Source organism: Oncorhynchus tshawytscha, linkage group LG25 (assembly GCF_018296145.1).
Source record: "Oncorhynchus tshawytscha isolate Ot180627B linkage group LG25, Otsh_v2.0, whole genome shotgun sequence".
NCBI classification, from domain to species: Eukaryota; Metazoa; Chordata; class Actinopteri; order Salmoniformes; family Salmonidae; genus Oncorhynchus; species Oncorhynchus tshawytscha.
Window position 1 is genome coordinate 3,196,924 of NC_056453.1, and position 22,408 is coordinate 3,219,331.

Below are 22,408 nucleotides of genomic sequence, written 5' to 3' on the forward strand. Positions count from 1 at the left end.
ATTGGAGGGATGCGACACCATTCTTCCATGAGAAATTCTTTCATTTGGTGTTTTGTTGATGGTGGTAAAAAATACAGTCCCAGGCTCCGCTCCAGAATAAGTGTTCAATTTGGGTTGAGATCTGATAACTGAGACGACCATGGCATATGATTTACATTATTTTCATGCTTATCAAACCATTCAGTGACCCCATCTACTCAAGTGTTTCCATTATTTTGGCAGTTACAGTTGAAATCGGAAGTTTACATACACCTTAGCCAAATACATTCAATCTGTTTTTCACAATTCCCGACATTTAATCTAAGTAAAAATTCCTTGTCTTAGGTCAGTTAGGATCACCACTTTATTTTAAGAATGTGAAATGTCAGAATAATAGTAGAGAGAATGATTTATTTCAGCTTTTATTTCTTTCATCACATTCCCAGTGGGTCAGAAGTTTACATACACTCAATTAGTATTTGGTAGCATTGCCTTTAAATTGTTTAACTTGGGTCAAACATTTTGGGTAGCCTTCCACAAGCTTCCCACAACAAGTTGGGTGTTTGTAGGCTTCCTTGCTCGCACACGCTTTTTCAGTTCTGCCCACACATTTTCTATGGAATTGAGGTCAGGGCTTTGTGATGGCCACTCCAATACCTTGACTTTGTTGTCCTTAAGCCATTTTGCCACACCTTTGGAAGTATGCTTGGGGTTATTGTCCACTTGGAAGACCCATTTGGGACCCAGCTTTAACTTCAAATCAAATCAAATTTTATTTGTCACATACACATGGTTAGCAGATGTTAATGCGAGTGTAGCGAAATGCTTGTGCTTCTAGTTCCGACAATGCAGTAATAACGAACAAGTAATCTAACTAACAATTCCAAAAAAACTACTGTCTTATACACAGTGTAAGGGGATAAAGAATATGTACATAAGGATATATGAATGAGTGATGGTACAGAGCAGCATAGGCAAGATACAGTAGATGATATCGAGTACAGTATATACATATGAGATGAGTATGTAAACCAAGTGGCATAGTTAAAGTGGCTAGTGATACATGTATTACATAAGGATGCAGTCGATGATATAGAGTACAGTATCTACGTATGCATATGAGATGAATAATGTAGGGTAAGTAACATTATATAAGGTAGCATTGTTTAAAGTGGCTAGTGATATATTTACATCATTTCCCATCAATTCCCATTATTAAAGTGGCTGGAGTAGAGTCAGTGTCATTGACAGTGTGTTGGCAGTAGCTACTCAATGTTAGTGGTGGCTGTTTAACAGTCTGATGGCCTTGAGATAGAAGCTGTTTTTCAGTCTCTCGGTCCCAGCTTTGATGCACCTGTACTGACCTCGCCTTCTGGATGACAGCGGGGTGAACATGCAGTGGCTCGGGTGGTTGATGTCCTTGATGATCTTTATGGCCTTCCTGTAGCATCGGGTGGTGTAGGTGTCCTGGAGGGCAGGTAGTTTGCCCCCGGTGATGCGTTGTGCAGACCTCACTACCCTCTGGAGAGCCTTACGGTTGAGGGCGGTGCAGTTGCCATACCAGGCGGTGATACAGCCCGCCAGGATGCTCTCGATTGTGCATCTGTAGAAGTTTGTGAGTGCTTTTGGTGACAAGCCGAATTTCTTCAGCCTCCTGAGGTTGAAGAGGCGCTGCTGCGCCTTCCTCACGATGCTGTCTGTGTGAGTGGACCAATTCAGTTTGTCTGTGATGTGTATGCCGAGGAACTTAAACTTGCTACCCTCTCCACTACTGTTCCATCGATGTGGATGGGGGTGTTCCCTCTGCTGTTTCCTGAAGTCCACAATCATCTCCTTAGTTTTGTTGACGTTGAGTGTGAGGTTATTTTCCTGACACCACACTCCGAGGGCCCTCACCTCCTCCCTGTAGGCCGTCTCGTCGTTGTTGGTAATCAAGCCTACCACTGTTGTGTCGTCCGCAAACTTGATGATTGAGTTGGAGGCGTGCGTGGCCACGCAGTCGTGGGTGAACAGGGAGTACAGGAGAGGGCTCAGAACGCACCCTTGTGGGGCCCCAGTGTTGAGGATCAGCGGGAGGAGATGTTGTTGCCTACCCTCACCACCTGGGGGCGGCCCGTCAGGAAGTCCAGAACCCAGTTGCACAGGGCGGGGTCGAGACCCAGGGTCTCGAGCTTGATGACGAGCTTGGAGGGTACTATGGTGTTGAATGCCGAGCTGTAGTCGATGAACAGCATTCTCACATAGGTATTCCTCTTGTCCAGATGGGTTAGGGCAGTGTGCAGTGTGGTTGAGATTGCATCGTCTGTGGACCTATTTGGGCGGTAAGCAAATTGGAGTGGGTCTAGGGTGTCAGGTAGGGTGGAGGTGATATGGTCCTTGACTAGTCTCTCAAAGCACTTCATGATGACGGATGTGAGTGCTACGGGGCGGTAGTCGTTTAGCTCAGTTACCTTAGCTTTCTTGGGAACAGGAACAATGGTGGCCCTCTTGAAGCATGTGGGAACAGCAGACTGGTATAGGGATTGATTGAATATGTCCGTAAACACACCGGCCAGCTGGTCTGCGCATGCTCTGAGGGCGCGGCTGGGGATGCCGTCTGGGCCTGCAGCCTTGCGAGGGTTAACACGTTTAAATGTCTTACTCACTTCGGCTGCAGTGAAGGAGAGACCGCATGTTTTCGTTGCAGGCCGTGTCAGTGGCACTGTATTGTCCTCAAAGCGGGCAAAAAGTTATTTAGTCTGCCTGGGAGCAAGACATCCTGGTCCGTGACTGGGCTGGGTTTCTTCCTGTAGTCCGTGATTGACTGTAGACCCTGCCACATGCCTCTTGTGTCTGAGCCGTTGAATTGAGATTCTACTTTGTCTCTGTACTGGCGCTTAGCTTGTTTGATAGCCTTGCGGAGGGAATAGCTGCACTGTTTGTATTCAGTCATGTTACCAGACACCTTGCCCTGATTAAAAGCAGTGGTTCGTGCCTTCAGTTTCACACGAATGCTGCCATCAATCCAAGGTTTCTGGTTAGGGAATGTTTTAATCGTTGCTATGGGAATGACATCTTCAACGCACGTTCTAATGAACTCGCACACCGAATCAGTGTATTCGTCAATGTTGTTGTCTGACGCAATACGAAACATCTCCCAGTCCACGTGATGGAAGCAGTCTTGGAGTGTGGAGTCAGCTTGGTCGGACCAGCGTTGGACAGACCTCAGCGTGGGAGCCTCTTGTTTTAGTTTCTGTCTGTAGGCAGGGATCAACAAAATGGAGTCGTGGTCAGCTTTTCCGAAAGGGGGGCGGGGCAGGGCCTTATATGCGTCGCGGAAGTTAGAGTAACAATGATCCAGGGTCTTTCCACCCCTGGTTGCGCAATCGATATGCTGATAAAATTTAGGGAGTCTTGTTTTCAGATTAGCCTTGTTAAAATCCCCAGCTACAATGAATGCAGCCTCCGGATAAATCGTTCCCAGTTTGCAGAGAGTTAAATAAAGTTCGTTCAGAGCCATCGATGTGTCTGCTTGGGGGGGGATATATACGGCTGTGATTATAATCGAAGAGAATTCTCTTGGTAGATAATGCGGTCTACATTTGATTGTGAGGAACTCTAAATCAGGTGAACAGAAGGATTTGAGTTCCTGTATGTTTCTGTCATCACACCACCTTCCTAACTGATGTCTTGAGATGTTGCTTCAATATATCCAAATCATTTTCCTCCCCCATGAAGCCATCTATTTTGTGAAGTGCACCAGTCCCTCCTCCAGCAAAGCACCCCCACAACATGATGCTGCCACCCTGTGCTTCACGGTTGGAATGGTGTTCTTTGGCTTGCAAGCATCCCCCTTTTCCTCCAAACATAATGATGGTCACTATGGCCAAGCAGTTCTATTGTTGTTTCATCAGACCAGAGGACATTTCTCCAAAAAATAATGATCTTTGTCCCCATGTGCAGTTGCAAACCGTAGACTGGCTTTTTTATGGTGGTTTTGGAGCAGTGGCTTCTTCCTTGCTGAGCGGCCTTAAAGGTTATGTCGATATAGGACTCATTTTACTGTGGATATAGATACGTTTGTACCTGTTTCCTCCAGCAAGTTTGTACCTGTTTCCTTCAGCATCTTCACAAGTTCCTTTGCTGTTGTTCTGGGATTGATTTGCACTTTTTGCACCAAAATATGTTAATCTCTAGGAGACAGAAGGTGTCTCCTTCCTGAGCAGTATGACGGCTGCACGGTCCCATGGTGTTTATACTTGCATACTATTGTTTGTACAGATAAACGTGGTACCTTCAGGCGTTTGGAAATTGCTCCCAAGGATGAACCAGGCTTGTGGAGGTCTACAATTTTTTTCTAAGGTCTTGGCTGATTTCTTTTGATTTTCCCATGATGTCAAGCAAAGAGGCACTGAGATTGAAGGTAGGTCTTGAAATACATCCACAGGTACACCTCCAATTTGACCACATGCATTCAGACTGAGTTTATTTTATTTTTAAAGGGACAGTGCACATTTATCAACGTTTCACATTAATCAATTGACTCAAATGATGTCAAAAAGCCTATCAGCAGCTTCTAAAGCCATGACATAATTTTCTGGAATTTTCCAAGCTGTTTAAAGGCACAGTCAACTTAGTGTATGTAAACTTCTGACCCACTGGAATTGTGATACAGTGAATTATAAGTGAAATTATCTGTCTGTAAACAATTGTTGGAAAAATTACTTGTGTCATGCACATAGATGTCCTCAATGACTTTCCAAAACTATAGTTTGTAATTTATGGAGTGGTTGAAAAACAAGTTTTAATGACTCCAACCTAAGTGTATGCAAGCTTCCGACTTCAACTGTATCTGTAGGTACAAGGGCTATTTAAGGTAAAGTTTTACCGACTCTTTTACATCTAACTTCATGACAGGAATATCATTGCATGTGGTAAAAAATATTACGGGGCACATGGTGCATTGAAGCAAGAAATATAATTGAATGTGTAAAAGAAGATACACTACAGGACACATGGGGCAACTAAGTATAAAAGTATAAATACATGTATGCGGACAATATTTCTGAATTTATGAAAATGCATATTTTTTTCTCTCCATTACCTCTCCCACTTTGTTGAGCCTCTGAAGGCCGCACAGGAAATGTGTGTTCTCGCTCTCCTGTAAACCGGGGAAGCTGATTGGCTGTGAGAAACAGGACCAGACAGTGGATCAGTCATCACTCTAGACCAGGTATTCCCAAACTACATAAAAATGTGATACACATAATAAAAAAACAGTCCATTTAGTAAGGCCCGTGTCCATAGAGACACATATCAGCTCTACTGGTAATACTGCTACTACCAGCAGTTCTACACCTGCACCTGTCGACGACATAAGTTGTTCTGCTTCCACGAGCACATCCAATGCTAGCATCTGTAATTCTACATTCGTTGTTAGCCCAGCTAGCATGGACACTGACAGTTGTGAATCTGATGCAGCCGAAGAGCTACTGTCCCCTTACCCAGGAACGCACCGAACAACAGACGGGGACATTGGACCATCGAAGACGCACAAATATGATGAGAACTACATTGATTTGGGGTTCACTTGGGAGTAGTACCTTTTCTCAGTGTGTTAAATTTGCAAAAGTACTATCTCACAACTCAATGAAACCTTCATTCTTGCGCAGACATTTAGAAACAAAACATGCGAATTTGAAAAATAAGCCACAGGAGGTTTTGGAGTGAGAATTAAGACGACTTTTGAGTAGTAAGACATGTATAAAAGCAACAGATACCATTAATAAGAAAGGGGCCAGAAGAGTCTTATATGGTGAGCTACCGACTGGCTAGGACAGGCAAGCCCCATACTATTGTGGAGGACTTAATTCTTCCTGCTGCCACATATATGGCTGGGACAATGCTGGGGGGAAAGGCCCATAAAACTATACAGACAATGACTTCATCAAACAACACAGTTTCACCACGCATCAGTGACATGGCTGGAGATGTTATGAAACAATTACTGCTTCACATACAAGCCAGTGAATTCTATGTGCTACAGCTGGATGAGTCAACACACGTGGCGGGCCAGGCACAGCTCCTGGTATATGTCCGTAACATTTATGGGAGGTCAATTTAGGAAGACATACTCTTCAGCAAACCACTGGAAACCAGGACAACAGGATAGGATATTTTTAAAGTACTGGACAGTTTTGTGACTTCAAATGGACTTTGGTGGTCAAGATGTGTATCAACATACAGAAGTGCGCTGGTTATCAAGGGGCAAAGCATTGACACGTTTTTTTAAATTGAGAGACTAGCTTAAAGTTTTCTTTACTGACCATAATTTTCACTTGTCTGACCACTTGCATGATGACAAGTTTCTCACACGACTGGCCTATCTGGGTGATGTTTTTCTCGCCTGAATGATCTGAATCTAGGATTACAGGGACTCTCCACAGCTATATTCAATGTGCAGGACAAAATTGAGGCTATGATTAAGAAGTTGGAGCTCTTTTCTGTCTGCATTAACAAGGACAACACACAGGTTTTTCCATCTTTGTATGATTTTTTGTGTGCAAATTACCTCAAGCTTACGGACAATGTCAAATGGGATATAGCGAAGCACCTGAGTGAGTTGGGTGCGCAATTACGCAGGTACTTTCCCGAAACGGATGACACAAACAACTGGATTCATTAACCCTTTCATGCCCTGCCTCCAGTCCACTGAACAAGAGAGCCTCATTGAAATTGCAACAAGCGGTTCTGTGAAAATCTAATCAGAAGCCACTGCCAGATTTCTGGATTGGGCTGCGCTCAGAGTATCCTGCCTTGAGAATCTGTGGTATGACTTAAAGATTGCTGTACACCAGCGGAACCCATCCATTTTGAAGGAGCTGGAGCGGTTTTGCCTTGAAGAATGGGCAAAAATCCCAGTAACTAGATGTGCCAAGCTGATAGAGACATTCCCCAAGAGACTTCCAGCTGTAATTGCTGCAAAAGATGGCTCTACAAAGTATTGACTTTTTTTTTGGGGGGGTGAATAGTTATAAACGCTCAAGTTTTCTGTTTTTGTGTCTTATTTCTTGTTTGTGTCACAAGAAAAAATATTTTGTATCTTCAAAGTGGTAGGCATTTTGTGTAAATCAAATGATACAAACCCCCCAAAAAATCCATTTTAATTCCAGGTTGTAAGGCAACAACATAGGAAAAATGCCAAGGGGGTGAATACTTTCGCAAGCCACTGTACCTATATGAGGGTGGATTCTCGGCCCTCACTAGCATGAAAACTAAATACAGACAAGACTGTGTGTGGAAAATGATTGAAGACTGAGACTTTCTCCAATACAACCCAACATTGCATATTTATGTCGATCCTTTTAAGCACACCCTTCTCATTAACCTGTGGTGAGTAATTCACAATTTTCGATTAACAAATTAGGTTTTATATGTAAGATGGTTAAATAAAGAGCAAAATTATTGATTATTATTATATTATTATTTGTGCCCTGGTCATATAAGAGCTCTTTGTTACTTCCCACAAGCCTGGTTGTGACAAAAACTCACACTCATTCTTATGTTGAATAAAACAAATCAAATTTCAAATCAAATGTATTTATATAGCCCTTCTTACATCAGCTGATATTTATTATTTAGTGCTGTACAGAAATAAATGTATCGTATAGACAAAAAGTCACACTCATTCTTATGTTTAGTAAATGTATCATATAGTGTGTGTGTGTGGCAGGCTTACAATGATGACAAAAAAACAACATTTGAGAGGGCGCTGACCCTGGTGCTAGAGGGGGTACACAGCTGGAGGTTGAATGTTTGAAGGGGTACGGGACTATGAAAAGTTTGGGAACCACTGCTCTAGACTTATAAATAGAGAGGCATCTGAACATCTCAGAAAATGGCTCACCCACCTCTCCGTCCATGGCTCTGACTAGGAGGTCTAGGTCATACTGTTGTTCTGAGAGCAGGGTTGAAAGCTTCACCTAAGTACAAAGGGAAATGTGTCAACAGAGATCTGGGCCCGCATTTATCAAGTGCCTCAGAGTCGGATTGCTGATTCAGGATCGGTTTTTCCACTTAGATCATATTGAATTATATTATTATGGACAGGGAGGACCTGATCCTGATCCAATATCGTCCCTTTATTGGACGATATTGTTAATAAATAATAGAGAGCTAGTTATACACAAGAGCTAGACTGGTCCCAGACCTGTTTGTGCGCTTACAATTTCAGTCCTTGTCAAGGTAAACATTGTGTGTCATGACAACAAGAAGTTGGTATGATAGCACAAACAGACGGGCACTCAGGCTACACAGGAATGTAGTGTTTATTGCTTAAACAATATATTGCATAGGGACAGGAAGACAGCAGGGCTGGGGTATATGGGGTATATTCCATTTAAATTCAATTCTGGATGCAAACTGAAATTCCAATTCTCCTCAAGGATTTTCTATGATTAAAATGTGGAAAATGTGGAACTGTATTGAAATGGAATTGGCCCCAACCCTGCAGGATAGTACAATTAAAATGATGTAGTCTTCAAAGGTCTAATTAATACCATGATTACACACAATGGAGAAAGATTGTTTCAATAGAAAGGCATTCACTTACAAAAAGATGGAAGAAATAAACTTAACAAACAAAAAAGCATGAACTATGCTCCTCGCAGAGTAAAAGGGTTTTAGTCAAGTAAGTCATACACTTACACACAGCTCTGGACTGAGCAAGGCAGTGATCTTCAGCTGCATCATGGGATCTTTGCTCCATGCATTGCTATGGGACATGTCGACGCATTCCAACATGGACGCCAGGTTGTCGTTGTACCTTCGCTCCCTGTTGACAATTGATATTTGACCACATGCATTCAGACTGAAAGTTATTCCATATTTTTTTTATTATTATTTGAATTTTGTTTTGCCCCTTTTCTCCCCAATTTCGTTATATCCAATTGGTAGTTACAGTCTTGTCTCAACACTGCAACTCCCGCCACAAGGAATCGCTAGAGCGCGATGGGACAAGGACATCCCGGCCAGCCAAAACCTCCCCTAATAAGGACGATGCCAACTGTGCGCCACCTCATGGGTCTCCCGGTTGTGGCCGGCTGCGACATAGCCCGGGATCGAACCCGGGTCTGTAGTGACGCCTCAAACACTGCAATGTATTGCCTTAGAGCGCTGCGCTACTCTGGAGGCCCTTCAATATTTCTGAATAAAAACAAACATTGAAAAAAGTGAAATAGATCTTTATCATCAATTTATGTAAAGTGCTGCATGAAACCCATGTAATTGCACTGCGTATGGTAGCCGAGCATTGCCAGCATAAAACCTTTTTCACACCACTGAGCCAAACTGAACTGAGCCTGGTTACATATCTTTAACTTATTTTGTACATAATGTTGCTGCTACCATCTCTTATGACCGAAAATAACTTCTGGACATCAGAACAGCGATAACTCACCACGAACTGGCAGACATTTTCTTTTCATTTAACAAGTCCGAAGAGCCCAACGTGAACGACATACTACTTTCCCGGGAACAGGCCCAAATCCCTGTCATTTGTGTGAAGAGACAATGGAGAAAAAGAGGACGAAGGTCAGGCTGCCTTCTGAGAATTCGTATGCGATCGAATAAACCTTCCGTTCTTCTAGCTAACGTGCAATCATTGGAAAATAAAATCGACGACCGACAAGGAAGATTAAACTACCAACGGGACATTAACAACTGTAATATCTTATGCTTCACGGAGTCGTGGCTGAACGACGACATTATCAACATACAGCTGGCTGGTTATACGCTGTATCGGCAGGATAGAACAGCAGCCTCTGGTAAGACAAGGGGTGGCGGACTGCATATATGTAAACAACAGCTGATGCACAATATCTAAGGAAGTCTCAAGGCTTTGCTCACCTGAGGTAGAGCATCTGTTCCTAGGTCGTCATTGTAAATAAAAAAATGTTCTTAACTGACTTGCCTAGTCAAATAAAGGTTAAATATATTTTTTAAATAAATCTCATGATAAGCTGTAGACCACAATGTATACCTAGAGAGTTTTCATCTGTATTTTTCGTAGCTGTCTACATAGCACCACAGACCGATGTTGGCACTAAGAACGCACTCAATGAGCTGTATTCCGACAACTTTACTCCACACACAGAGAACCGTTCAAAGCTCTCCTCCACCCTCCATTTGGCAAATCTGATCATAATTCTATCCTCCTGATTCCTGTTTACAAGAAAAAAATAAAGCAGGAAGCATCAGTGACTCGGTCTATAAAAAAGTGGTCAGATGAAAAAGATGCTAAGCTACAGGACTGTTTTGCTAGCACAGACTGGATTATGTTCCGGGATTCTTCCTATGGCATTGAGGAGTACACCACATCAGTCATTGGCTTCATCAATAAGTGCATCAATGATGTCGTCCCCACAGTGACCCTACGTACACACCCCAACCAGAGGCCATGGATTACAGACAACATCTGCACTGAGCTACCCTGGGGCGGCAGGGTAGCCTAGTGGTTAGAGCGTTGGACTAGTAACCGAAAGGTTGCAAAATCGAATCCCCGAGCTGACAAGGTACAAATCTGTCGTTCTGCCCCTGAACAGGCAGTTAACCCACAGTTCCTAGGCTGTCATTGAAAATAAGAATTTGTTCTTAACTGACTTGTCTAGTAAAATAAAGGTTAAAAAAAAAAAAGAAAAGAAAAAGAAAAAAAAGAGCTGCTGCTTTCAAGGAGCGGGACCCCATAACCCGGAAGCTTATAAGTAATCCCACTATGCCCTCCGACGAACCATCAAACAGGCAAAGCATGAATACAGGACTAAGATTGAATCGTACTACACCGGCTCCGACGCTCGTCAGATGTGGCGGGGCTTGCAAACCAAAGGGAAGCACAGCCGCGAGCTGCCCAGTGACACTAGTCTACCAGATGAGCTAAACTACTTCTTTGCTCGCTTCGAGGCAAATAACACTGAAACTTGTATGAAAGCACCAGCTGTTCCGGAGTCGATGTGAGTAAGACCTTTAAACAGGTCAACATTCACAAGGCCGCAGGGCCAGACGGATTACCAGGATGTGTACTGCGAGCATGCGCTGACCAACTGGCAACTGTCTTCACTCACATTTTCAACCTCTCCCTGTCCGAGTCTGTAATACCAACGTGGTTTAAGCAGACCACCATAGTCCCTGTGCCCAAGAACACTAAGGTAACCTGCCTAAATGACTACTGACCCATAGCACTCACGTCGGTAACCATGAAGTGCTTTGAAAGGCAGGTCATCAACACCATTATCCTAGAAACCATAGACCCACTCCAATTTGCAATAGACCCACTCCATTCTCCAATTTGCATTGCAAACTGCATTGTTGTTTAGGGGATTGTAAGTAAGCATTTCACCTGTTGTATTCTGCGCTTGTGACTAATACAATTTGATTTGATCCACAATAGTTAAACTATCCAAGCCCAGAAGTACAGTTTAGCATGCTAGTGTGGAAAGGGGTTTAACATAGAAATATGTTGTCTAACCCAGTGCTCTCTCCCAGGTCCTCTTCAATGGGCACAGCCAGCATGGGGCGGAGTCCCAGGGAGCTCATCTTCTCCATGGAATGGGTGATCTCGCCCTCGCTCTCCCCGGCCACAAACTGAGCATATACAGAGGGCCGCAGGAACAGTGCAAACCCCCTTTTCCCGAGCAGAGTCCGCGCTACAGACATGAGCTGAGAGTGGGAGGAAGAGACAGAGAAAGAAAGAAAGAAAGAAAGAAAGAAAGAAAGAAAGAAAGAAAGAAAGAAAGAAAGAAAGAAAGAAAGAAAGAAAGAAAGAAAGAAAGAAAGAAAGAAAGAAAGAAAGAAAGAAAGAAAGAAAGAAAGAAAGAAAGAAAGAAAGAAAGAAAGAAAGAAAGAAAGAAAGAAAGAAAGAAAGCAAGAAAGAAAGAAAGAGAGGATGAGTGAGTCAAAATTATAGGAAAGGAGAGAGCGAGTGAGTGAGTCAGGTAGAAATAAAGAGATAATTCTGTCTAGAGGTAAAGAGGGGGATATATGAAATAAATAAGGAGTATGAGAGGCAGAGAAAGAGTGGGCTCTGATTGACAGGGAGGGAAACCGAGACGGGCAAGCATACTTGACCTTTATACATTGACAGACACATTGAGTGCAACAGTGTAAGCATTTGACTGTCTGCACTCACTCACTTACTGATTGAGTTCCAAATGGCACTCTATTCCCTATATAATGCACAACTTTTGACCAGAGCCCTATGAGCCGGTGTCAAAAGTCGTGACACTCACTCATTCACTCACTTCACCACTCACTCATTGCCCTCAATTCCTCTCTCTCTCATCCCTTCCCTGGTTCATACTGCTCATGTAGTGTATATCTCTTCTCCCCTCCCTCCCAGTATCTCACCTTCCCACAGTTGTTGACCAGCACTGGGACAGAGCAGAGTTGGAACACCCCTAATGCTCGGAGCAGTTCCCCAAAGCTCTTTACCCTGAAGGCGCTGGGATCCTCAAAGTTCAACGCCACGGGGAGGGCGTCCGCTGCCAACCGCTCCACCGCCTTTGGGGCCGCAGTACCCAACAGCTTCAGCGACAGGATGTGATGCAATGATGGGTAAAGCAGTGGAGACCTCATCATCGCTGATGGAGGGCGTCTGGATGGACCTGACGTCTGTGTAGATGTGTGTATGTGAACAATGTGCCTGTTAAAATGTGTGTGTGCGTGTCTGTGGTGTGTTTACTTTCCTTGCTTGCGTAGTTGTGTAGACTCCCTTTGCCTTGACCGCTTGTTCAGCAGTCTGACAGGGTCACACATACATAAACAAGTGAAGATACCCTGAGCTGAGAACCTGCTGAAAGAGAAGAATGAGGGGTAGAGAACATGTAAACACACACAGAGAAAGAGAAATACAGTACAAGTAAACATTGACCATCATTACAGTACAGCAATTCACCATTTTTATCCAAGAGGCTGATAATGAGTATCCCTCCATACACGCATTACATTTACTTTCCACTTGAATTAAAACTTTGACAATTGTACCTTATTAGAAATCCATGCCTATTAAGTTAACTGTTCATTTCCCCAAATGCGAGTAAACTAAGCCACAAATATGAATTGCTCTGATCGAGATTAGTGGTGGGCACCAATATCGATAATGTTTGATATTGATATGAGCAAGGCATAACGAATAGTTTTATGTAAAAAGCATAAATGAAGTCCAGTCTGGTGATACAGAAAATATTTGTCACCACAGATGGTTTGTTTACAGAGCACGTTAGGATGATTAATGTGGTAGGTTAGGTGAATGAACATGGCAGGTTAGGAGAATGAGGTTAAGGTAAGGAAAAGGCATCAGCATGCTTCAGTTCAGCTGGCGCCAGCTGGCGCCTGGCTGAACTCGGCAAGCCGAACCAAACGAGTGTAAGACCTTTGCTTGAGAAGCGAGAAAAAAGTGGCAATAGTACTGTTTTTCCATTTTGAGACACCGTAGCCTGTATACACTTCCGCAGAACTAATCTAACATAACTCAATAAATTAATTTTGACGTTTTTACTAAGATGTTTGGTGCATTATTTTTCAATGAACAATGTGCATGAAAATGAGTTGTCTCTCGTTGAATGACAACAAAGCCTTTATTGAAGAATCTCTACTGTTGACCAATCACCGACAAAGGGACGTAGACTTTCAGATTGCCTCCAGAAAAAAATGATGAGCGCCTGAACAGTCGAAAATACCCTCACTGAAGTCCAAAACGAACAGAAACGTCACAAAATGTCATCATAATATATGCACAAACTCTACTGAACTGTTTTGACTAGGAAGCATGAGGACGCCTTTAGGATTAGCTACAATGCTACATTTGTCAACAGCTGTTGTCCTCAACGCGATCACTAGATAGAGCGGTAGCCCTACTCCATCTAGCCACAACGGTAGAAACGTAAACAAAGCATCTGTGGAGACAAAATTATCAGTATCATGACACCTTCATGCACAAAACCCTCTCCCAGACCTTCTCACAGGCTCTCAACTTATCATACTTAATTGCCTGCTGATAGGTCATCAAAGGATGTCTCTCTGTTTCTCTCCAAATGTGAAGTTGAGCCATTCTTTACATTCAGGTCAAGGGAAATATTGTATTCTTTCTATAAAAAAAAGATATCTACATATTTTTCAGGATGTTGTGTATCCCTGGAAAAAATCTGAATGAATTTAAACATAAAAGTTTTGAAAACATAGCTTGTCCAAAAAAAGTGATCTCTTGGCACAACTTACCCCGGATATGGGGTAAGTTGAGTATGAGGACAGGGTAAGTTGAGCGCCTTGGGGTAAGTGAGTGTTGGTGCTAGTAGGTAAAAGTTTAATTAACGGAGTGGGGTGTGGTATATTGTATATCTTAAATGTATGTCTACATTGAGATAGACAGGTAACTGCCAAAGTAATGGAAACACCAACATAAAGTGTCTTTGGACCACCAGAGCAGCTTCAAATTGCCTTGGCATAGATTCTACAAATGTCTGGAACACTACTGGAGGGATGCAGAACCATTCTTCAGAGAGAAATTCCATAATTTGGTGTTTTGTTGATTGTGGTGGAAAACACTGTCAAATCAAATCGAATTGTATTTGTCACATGCACAGAATACAACAGAATACAACCTTACTGTGAAATGCTTACTTACAGGCCCTTAAAACTTCTTAAAGCATTGTTGGTTAAGAAAAAATACATGTTAAGAAAAAAATGTAAAACAAAAGTAACAATTAATTAAACAGCAGCAGTAAAATAACAAGTGAGGCTATATACAGGGTGTTACGGTACAGAGTCAATGTGGAGGCTATATACAGGGTGTTACGGTACAGAGTCAATGTGGAGGCTATATACAGGGTGTTACGGTACAGAGTCAATGTGGAGGCTATATACAGGGTGTTACGGTACAGAGTCAATGTGGAGGCTATATACAGGGTGTTACCGTACAGAGTCAATGTGGAGGCTATATACAGGGTGTTACGGTACAGAGTCAATGTGGAGGCTATATACAGGGTGTTACGGTACAGAGTCAATGTGGAGGCTATATACAGGGTGTTACGGTACAGAGTCAATGTGGAGGCTATATAGGGTGTTAGGGAGTCAATGTACCGGAACAGAGTCAATGTGGAGGCTATATACAGGGGGATACAGAGTCAATGATACAGAGTCAATGTGGAGGCTATATACAGGGGGTACCAGTACAGAGTCAAAGTGGAGGATATATACAGGGAGTACCAGTACAGAGTCAATGTGGAGGCTATATACAGGGTGTTACGGTACAGAGTCAATGTGGAGGCTATATACAGGGTATTACGGTACAGAGTCAATGTGGAGGCTATATACAGGGGGTACCGGTACAGAGTCAATGTGGAGGATATATACAGGGGGTACCGGTACAGAGTCAATGTGGAGGCTATATACAGGGTGTTACGGTACAGAGTCAATGTGGAGGATATATACAGGGAGTACCGGTACAGAGTCAATGTGGAGGATATATACAGGGGGTACCGGTACAGAGTCAATGTGGAGGCTATATACAGGGTGTTACAGTACAGAGTCAATGCACTTCATGGCTACAGACATGAGTGCTCAGGGTTGGTAATAATTTAGGCAGGTTACCTTAGTGTTCTTGGGCACAGAGACTATGATGGTCTGCTTAAAACATGTTGGTATTACAGATTCCGTCAGGGACAAGTTGAAAATGTCAGTGAAGACAGTTGCCAGTTGGTCAGCGCATGCTCACAGTACTCGTCATGGTAATCCGTCTGACCCTGCGGCCTTGTGAATGTCGACCTGTTTAAAGGTCTTACTCATATCGGCTACGGAGAGCGTGATCACACAGTCATCCGGAACAGCTGATGCTCTCATGCATGTTTCAGTGTTACTTGCCTCGGAGCGAGCATAGAGGTCATTTAGCTCGTCTGGTAGGTTCGTGTCACTGGGCAGCTGTGCTTCCCTTTGTAGTCTGTAATAGTTTGCAAGCCCTTCCACATCCAACGAGGATCGGAGCTGGTGTAGTACGATTCAATCTTAGTCCTGTACTGATGCTTTACCTGTTTGATGGCTTGTCGGAGGGCCTAGCAGGATTTCTTATAAACTTCTGGGTTAGAGTCCCGCTCCTTGAAAGCGGCAGTTCTACCCTTCAGCTCAGTGCGGATGTTGCCTGTAATCCATGGCTTCTGGTTGGGGTATGTACGTACGGTCACTCTGGGGACGACGTCATCGATGCACTTATTGATGAAGCCAGTGACTGATGTGGTGTACTCCTCAATGCCATAGGAAGAATCACGGAACATAATCCAGTCTGTGCTAGCAAAACAGTCCTGTAAGTTAGCATCTGCTTCGTCTGACCACTTTCTTATTTACCGAGTCACTGGTGCATCCTGCTTCAGTTTTTATTTGTAAGCCTTGTGGAAGGACCACCAGGGAGCAGGCTGTGCCCACTGATTGTAGCCCAGGCCAGCATGTGGGTACAGGGGATCAGAGGCAGTTAAGCACACCTGGCAGCATTAATCACCTATTCTCTTCCTCCTACATAAGATATACAGGAGAACCAGTGGTGCATCCTGCTTCAGTTGTTATTTGTAAGCAGTGTGGAAGGACCACCAGGGAGCTTGTGGTAAAAGGACATGATGATTCTCCAAATGGAGGACTTACTTGACAGACGAGAGGCGAAAGGAACGGACTAACCCATGGGAATGGCAAACACTGATTCTCTCCACCATCAGAAATTAGCTCTCCACGAACGTATAGTTAAGACGGTGACACACTCTTGATGTACGTTATAGTTCAGTTACTTTGTTTTCCTTATTCCTTTAAAGAAGATGCGTGTTATCCTTTTGAGATCATCCTTGGTTGTGGGAGAAGAAAAGATACCTCCATTGAGAACTTTGTTCTATGTTCTGCTCCCGACTCATTTATTCCACCTTTCCGCTTTACAGCAACAGACAAAAAATACTTGGTCCGCTCACAGCAGGAATCAGGAGGATAGAATTATGGTCAGATTTGCCAAATGGGGGGCGAGAGAGAGCTTTGTACGAGTCTCTGTGTGTAGAGTAAAGGTGGTCTAGAGTTTTTTCCCCCTTTGGTTGCACATTTAACATGCTGGTAGAAATGAGACAAAAATAATTTAAGTTTCCCTGCATTAAAGTCCCCGAGCGCTGCCTCTGGATGAGCGTTTTTCTGTTTGCTTATGGCGGAATACAGTCTTAGTGCCAGCATCGGTCTGTGGTGGTATGTAGACAGCTACAAAAAATACAGATTAACTCTCTAGGTAGATATTGTGGTCTACAGCTAATCATGATATACTATACCTTAGGTGAGAAAAACCTTGAGACTTCCTTAGATTGCATGCACCAGCTGTTGTTTACAAAATACATAGACCACAAACCCTTATCTTACCAGAGGAGCTGCTTCCTGTGCTTGGCCCTCCTATGTTGAACATAATAAACGGCTCTCTATCCACCGCATGTGTACCAAACTCACTAAAAGTGGCAGTAATAAAGCCTCTCTTGAAAAAGCTAATTATAAAAAACTATAAGCCTGTATCGAATCTTCCATTCCTCTCAAAAATTTCAGAAAAGGCTGTTGCGCAGCAACTTACTGCCTTCCTGAAGACAAACAATGTATACGAAATGCTTCAGTCTGGTTTTAGACCCCATCATAGCACTGAGACGGCACTTGTGAAGGTGGTAAATTACATTTTAATGGCATCGGACCGAGGCTCTGCATCTGTCCTCGTGCTCCTAGACCTTAGTGTTGCTTTTGATACCATCGATCACCACATTCTTTTGGAGAGATTGGAAACCCAAATTGCTCTACACGGACAAGTTCTGGCCTGGTTTAGATCTTATCTGTCGGAAAGATATCAGTTTGTCTCTGTGAATGGTTTGTCCTCTGACAAATCAACTGTAAATTTCAGTGTTCCTCAAGGTTCCGTTTTGGGACCACTATTGTTTTCACTATATATTTTACCTCTTGGGGATGTTATTCGAAAACATAATGTTAACTTTCACTGCTATGCGGATGACACACAGCTGTACATTTCAATGAAACATGGTGAAGCCCCAAAATTGCCCTTGCTAGAAGCATGTGTTTCAGACATAAGGAAGTGGATGGCTGCAAACTTTCTACTTTTAAACTCGGACAAAACAGAGATGCTTGTTCTAGGTCCCAAGAAACAAAGAGATCTTCTGTTGAATCTGACGATTAATCTTAATGGTTGTAGAGTCGTCTCAAATAAAACTGTGAAGGACCTCGGCGTTACTCTGGACCCTGATCTCTCTTTTGAAGAACATATCAAGACCATTTCAAGGACAGCTTTTTTCCATCTACGTAACATTGCAAAAATCAGAAACTTTCTGTCCAAAAATGATGCAGAAAAATTAATCCATGCTTTTGTCACTTCTAGGTTAGACTACTGCAATGCTCTACTTTCCGGCTACCCGGATAAAGCACTAAATAAACTTCAGTTGGTGCTAAATACGGCTGCTAGAATCCTGACTAGAACCAAAAAATTTGATCATATTACTCCAGTGCTAGCCTCTCTACACTGGCTTCCTGTCAAAGCAAGGGCTGATTTCAAGGTTTTACTGCTAACCTACAAAGCATTACATGGGCTTGCTCCTACCTATCTCTCTGATTTGGTCCTGCCGTACATACCTACACGTACGCTACGGTCATAAGACGCAGGCCTCCTAATTGTCCATAGAATTTCTAAGCAAACAGCTGGAGGCAGGGCTTTCTCCTATAGAGCTCCATTTTTATGGAACGGTCTGCCTACCCATGTCAGAGACGCAAACTCGGTCTCAACCTTTAAGTCCTTACTGAAGACTTATCTCTTCAGTGGGTCATATGATTGAGTGTAGTCTGGCCCAGGAGTGGGAAGGTGAACGGAAAGGCTCTGGAGCAACGAACCGCCCTTGCTGTCTCTGCCTGGCCGGTTCCCCTCTTCCCACTGGGATTCTCTGCCTCTAACCCTATTACAGGGGCTGAGTCACTGGCTTACTGGGGCTCTCTCATGCCGTCCCTGGAAGGGGTGCATCACCTGAGTGGGTTGATTCACTGATGTGGTCATCCTGTCTGGGTTGGCGCCCCCCTTGGGTTGTGCCATGGCGGAGATCTTTGTGGGCTATACTCAGCCTTGTCTCAGGATGGTAAGTTGGTGGTTGAAGATATCCCTCTAGTGGTGTGGGGGCTGTGCTTTGGCAAAGTGGGTGGGGTTATATCCTTCCTGTTTGGCCCTGTCTGGGGGTGTCCTCGGATGGGGCCACAGTGTCTCCTGACCCCTCCTGTCTCAGCCTCCAGTATTTATGTTGCAGTTGTTAATGTGTCGGGGGGCTAGGGTCAGTTTGTTATATCTGGAGTACCTCTCCTGTCCTATTCGGTGTCCTGTGTGAATCTAAGTGTGCGTTCTCTAATTCTCTCTCTCTCGGAGGAGGACCTGAGCCCTAGGACCATGCCCCAGGACTACCTGACATGATGACTCCTTGCTGTCCCCAGTCCACCTGGCCGTGCTGCTGCTCCAGTTTCAACTGTTCTGCCTTATTATTATTGGACCATGCTGGTCATTTATGAACATTTGAACATCTTGGCCATGTTCTGTTATAATCTCCACCCGGCACAGCCAGAAGAGGACTGGCCACCCCACATATGCTCTCTCTAATTCTCTCTTTCTTTCTCTCTCTCAGAGGACCTGAGCCCTAGGACCATGCCCCAGGACTACCTGACATGATGACTCCTTGCTGTCCCCAGTCCACCTGACCGTGCTGCTGCTCCAGTTTCAACTGTTCTGCCTTATTATTATACGACCATGCTGGTCATTTATGAACATTTGAACATCTTGGTCATGTTCTGTTATAATCTCCACCCGGCACAGCCAGAAGAGGACTGGCCACCCCACATAGCCTGGTTCCTCTCTAGGTTTCTTCCTAGGTTTTGGCCTTTCTAGGGAGTTTTTCCTAGCCACCGTGCTTCTACACCTGCTTTGCTTGCTGTTTGGGGTTTTAGGCTGGGTTTCTGTACAGCACTTTGAGATATCAGCTGATGTATGAAGGGCTATATAAATAAATTTGATTTGATTTTGATTTGTTCTATCCTGCCGAAAAAGCTTAAAACCCACCAGCTGTACAGCCACGACTCGGTGAAAAATAAGATATTACAGTTTTTAATGTCCTGTTGGTAGGAAATACGTGCTGGTAGCTCTTCTATTTTATTATCCAATGATTGTACTTTGGCTAATAGGACCGATCACCATTGGCAGATTACCCACTCATCATTGGATCCTGACAAGGCACCCCAATCTTCATCCCCGATATCTCTGTCTCTTTCTCCTGCGAATGACGGGGATGAGGGCCTTGTCAGGGGTCTGTAGTAAATCTTTCCCATCCAACACTTTAAAGAAAAGGTATTCCTCCAGTACGGGGTGATCGCTGTCCTGATATCTAGAAGATCTTTTCAGTCATAAGACACAGTGGCAGAAACATTATGTACAAAAAAGTTACAAATAACGCAAAAAAAAAAAACACACAATAGCACAATTGGTTAGGAGATCGTAAAACGGCAGCCATCTCCTCATGCCGCTCCAAAATCTTGCATAAATGTTCAATTGGGTTGAGATCTGGAGACTGAGACAGCCATTGCATATGGTTTACATGGTTTTCATGCCCATCAAACCATTCAGTGACTACTCGTGCCCTGTGGATGGGCGAATTGTTATCCGCGCCCATCAGGATAGAGATGATTTACCACAGGTTGAATGTGATCCCTCAGAATGACTGTGTATTTACTGACATTTACCTTGCCCACTAAGGGGTTGAGTGGACCTAAACCATGACAGGAAAATACACCCCATAACCACCCCATACCATAACAGAGCCGCCAGAACCCTCATTTACTCAAGTGTTGTAGATTTACTCAGTTACTTGTAGATTTCTCTGTTCAATATTACTTACCCTTCCATTTCTTGACCAATTGTCTGGGACAGGGACATTGTTTCGATGTGCCAATTCATAGGATCTCTGCATTTGAGGCTACAAAGACCATGAAACTGGTCTGCGAGATTCGTGATATGTTTAGCAAGCTCAGACTCCATGTCATCAGATAAGACCAGTATGCCTGTGCTACTCTATAATAGCCTCTCTTTCACACAGGTACTTGTTCTTGACATTTTTTGTCAATGTACCTCTTCAGTGTCAGTCTGTTTTTTCAACCCTTGCTTCTGCTCAAATGGATTTCTTTTTCTCTCATTTCCTTGGCTGCTCTGTCAAGAACCTCGAGGGGGGCTCGACCCCTGCTTGCTTTACATTTGTATACATGGGGCATGATGATGTCTGCTCTGTAACAATAATGCAGTTTTGAATTCATATGTATGACACATTGAAAAATGACTATGCATATTATGCATAAAACTGACGATGTAATCAAAGCAAACATACCCCAAAGCAAACATTTTGACTAGATTAGCCCACATAGCTGCAAATATGCTCTTTCATGCTAGGTTTAGGGCACACATGTCCAACTCATCCCATGGAGTGTCTGCAGGAACTCCCCTCAGACACTAGGCCCTGCATGGAACGAGTTTGACACCCCTGTTTTAGGGCGTCATATTGTAGCTTATAGAGACCCCAATTGATGTACAAAATAATCTTCTACTTTGGTTTAGATGAAACCTATAACAAATGAATTGGACTTTGTGAAATCTGTTTTAGGGACCTAGGTTTCTAACCACAGTTTTCCATGTGGTTTCTTCCTTCACAGACTTCAAATTAAATGATTACCTCTTCCTAAATGTTTGCGTATGGTTTCCGAGAAACAAGGTGTGGCTCAACTAACCCTTTGGATCAACTTACCCCACTTTCCCCTACTCTGTGTGCCTCCATTCTCTCCCTCCTTATACTGTCCTCCCCTCCAGCCCTCTGCTGTAAATTCCCATGAACACTATTTAAGTGATGCTGACTCACTAAGAAGTATTACTCAATGTGTGACGTTTGTGGTTTTTGTTGCATCATTTTGCTGATTCGGAGCAGTAAGATTGCACTTGAACATCAGGCGAGTAATAAGATAAAACCTGATGTCCATATACTGTACATAGTAGTGAGTGTTGAACTGCAAAAAGACAATTTTATCGTTGTGGAGTAAACCACACGACACCATGTCCAGATGAAGGAGAAACTGTTTTCTAAACTGTTAACAGTGTAACCTGCACTGTTTCTGTAGGGGAGACCGGGGACAGTTCTGTAGGGGAGACCGGGGACAGTTCTGTAGGGGAGACTGGGGACAGTTCTGTAGGGGAGACTGGGGACAGTTCTGTAGGGGAGACTTCTGGGGACAGTTCTGTAGGGGAGACCTGGGGACAGTTCTGTAGGGGAGACTGGGGACAGTTCTGTAGGGGAGACAGTTCTGGGGACAGTTCTGTAGGGGAGACCGGGGA

General features: G+C 43.7%; 1 protein-coding gene across 2 annotated transcripts in view; it reads right to left on the reverse strand.

Moving 5' to 3' along the window:
• Positions 1–22,408, reverse strand: part of prodh2 (proline dehydrogenase 2) — a 38,697-nt gene that overhangs the window by 14,731 nt on the left and 1,558 nt on the right. The window contains exons 2-6 of one of the 2 annotated variants that reach the window (XM_042305888.1): positions 12,358–12,802; positions 11,480–11,670; positions 8,665–8,791; positions 7,869–7,940; positions 5,063–5,143 (exon numbers count right to left, since the gene is read on the reverse strand). In XM_042305888.1, the coding sequence (XP_042161822.1) occupies positions 5,063–5,143; positions 7,869–7,940; positions 8,665–8,791; positions 11,480–11,670; positions 12,358–12,588 (702 nt within the window). In that variant the 5' untranslated portion in view covers positions 12,589–12,802. The remainder of the gene's footprint in view (positions 1–5,062; positions 5,144–7,868; positions 7,941–8,664; positions 8,792–11,479; positions 11,671–12,357; positions 12,803–22,408) is intronic. The other variant, XM_042305889.1, reaches the window with a different exon arrangement.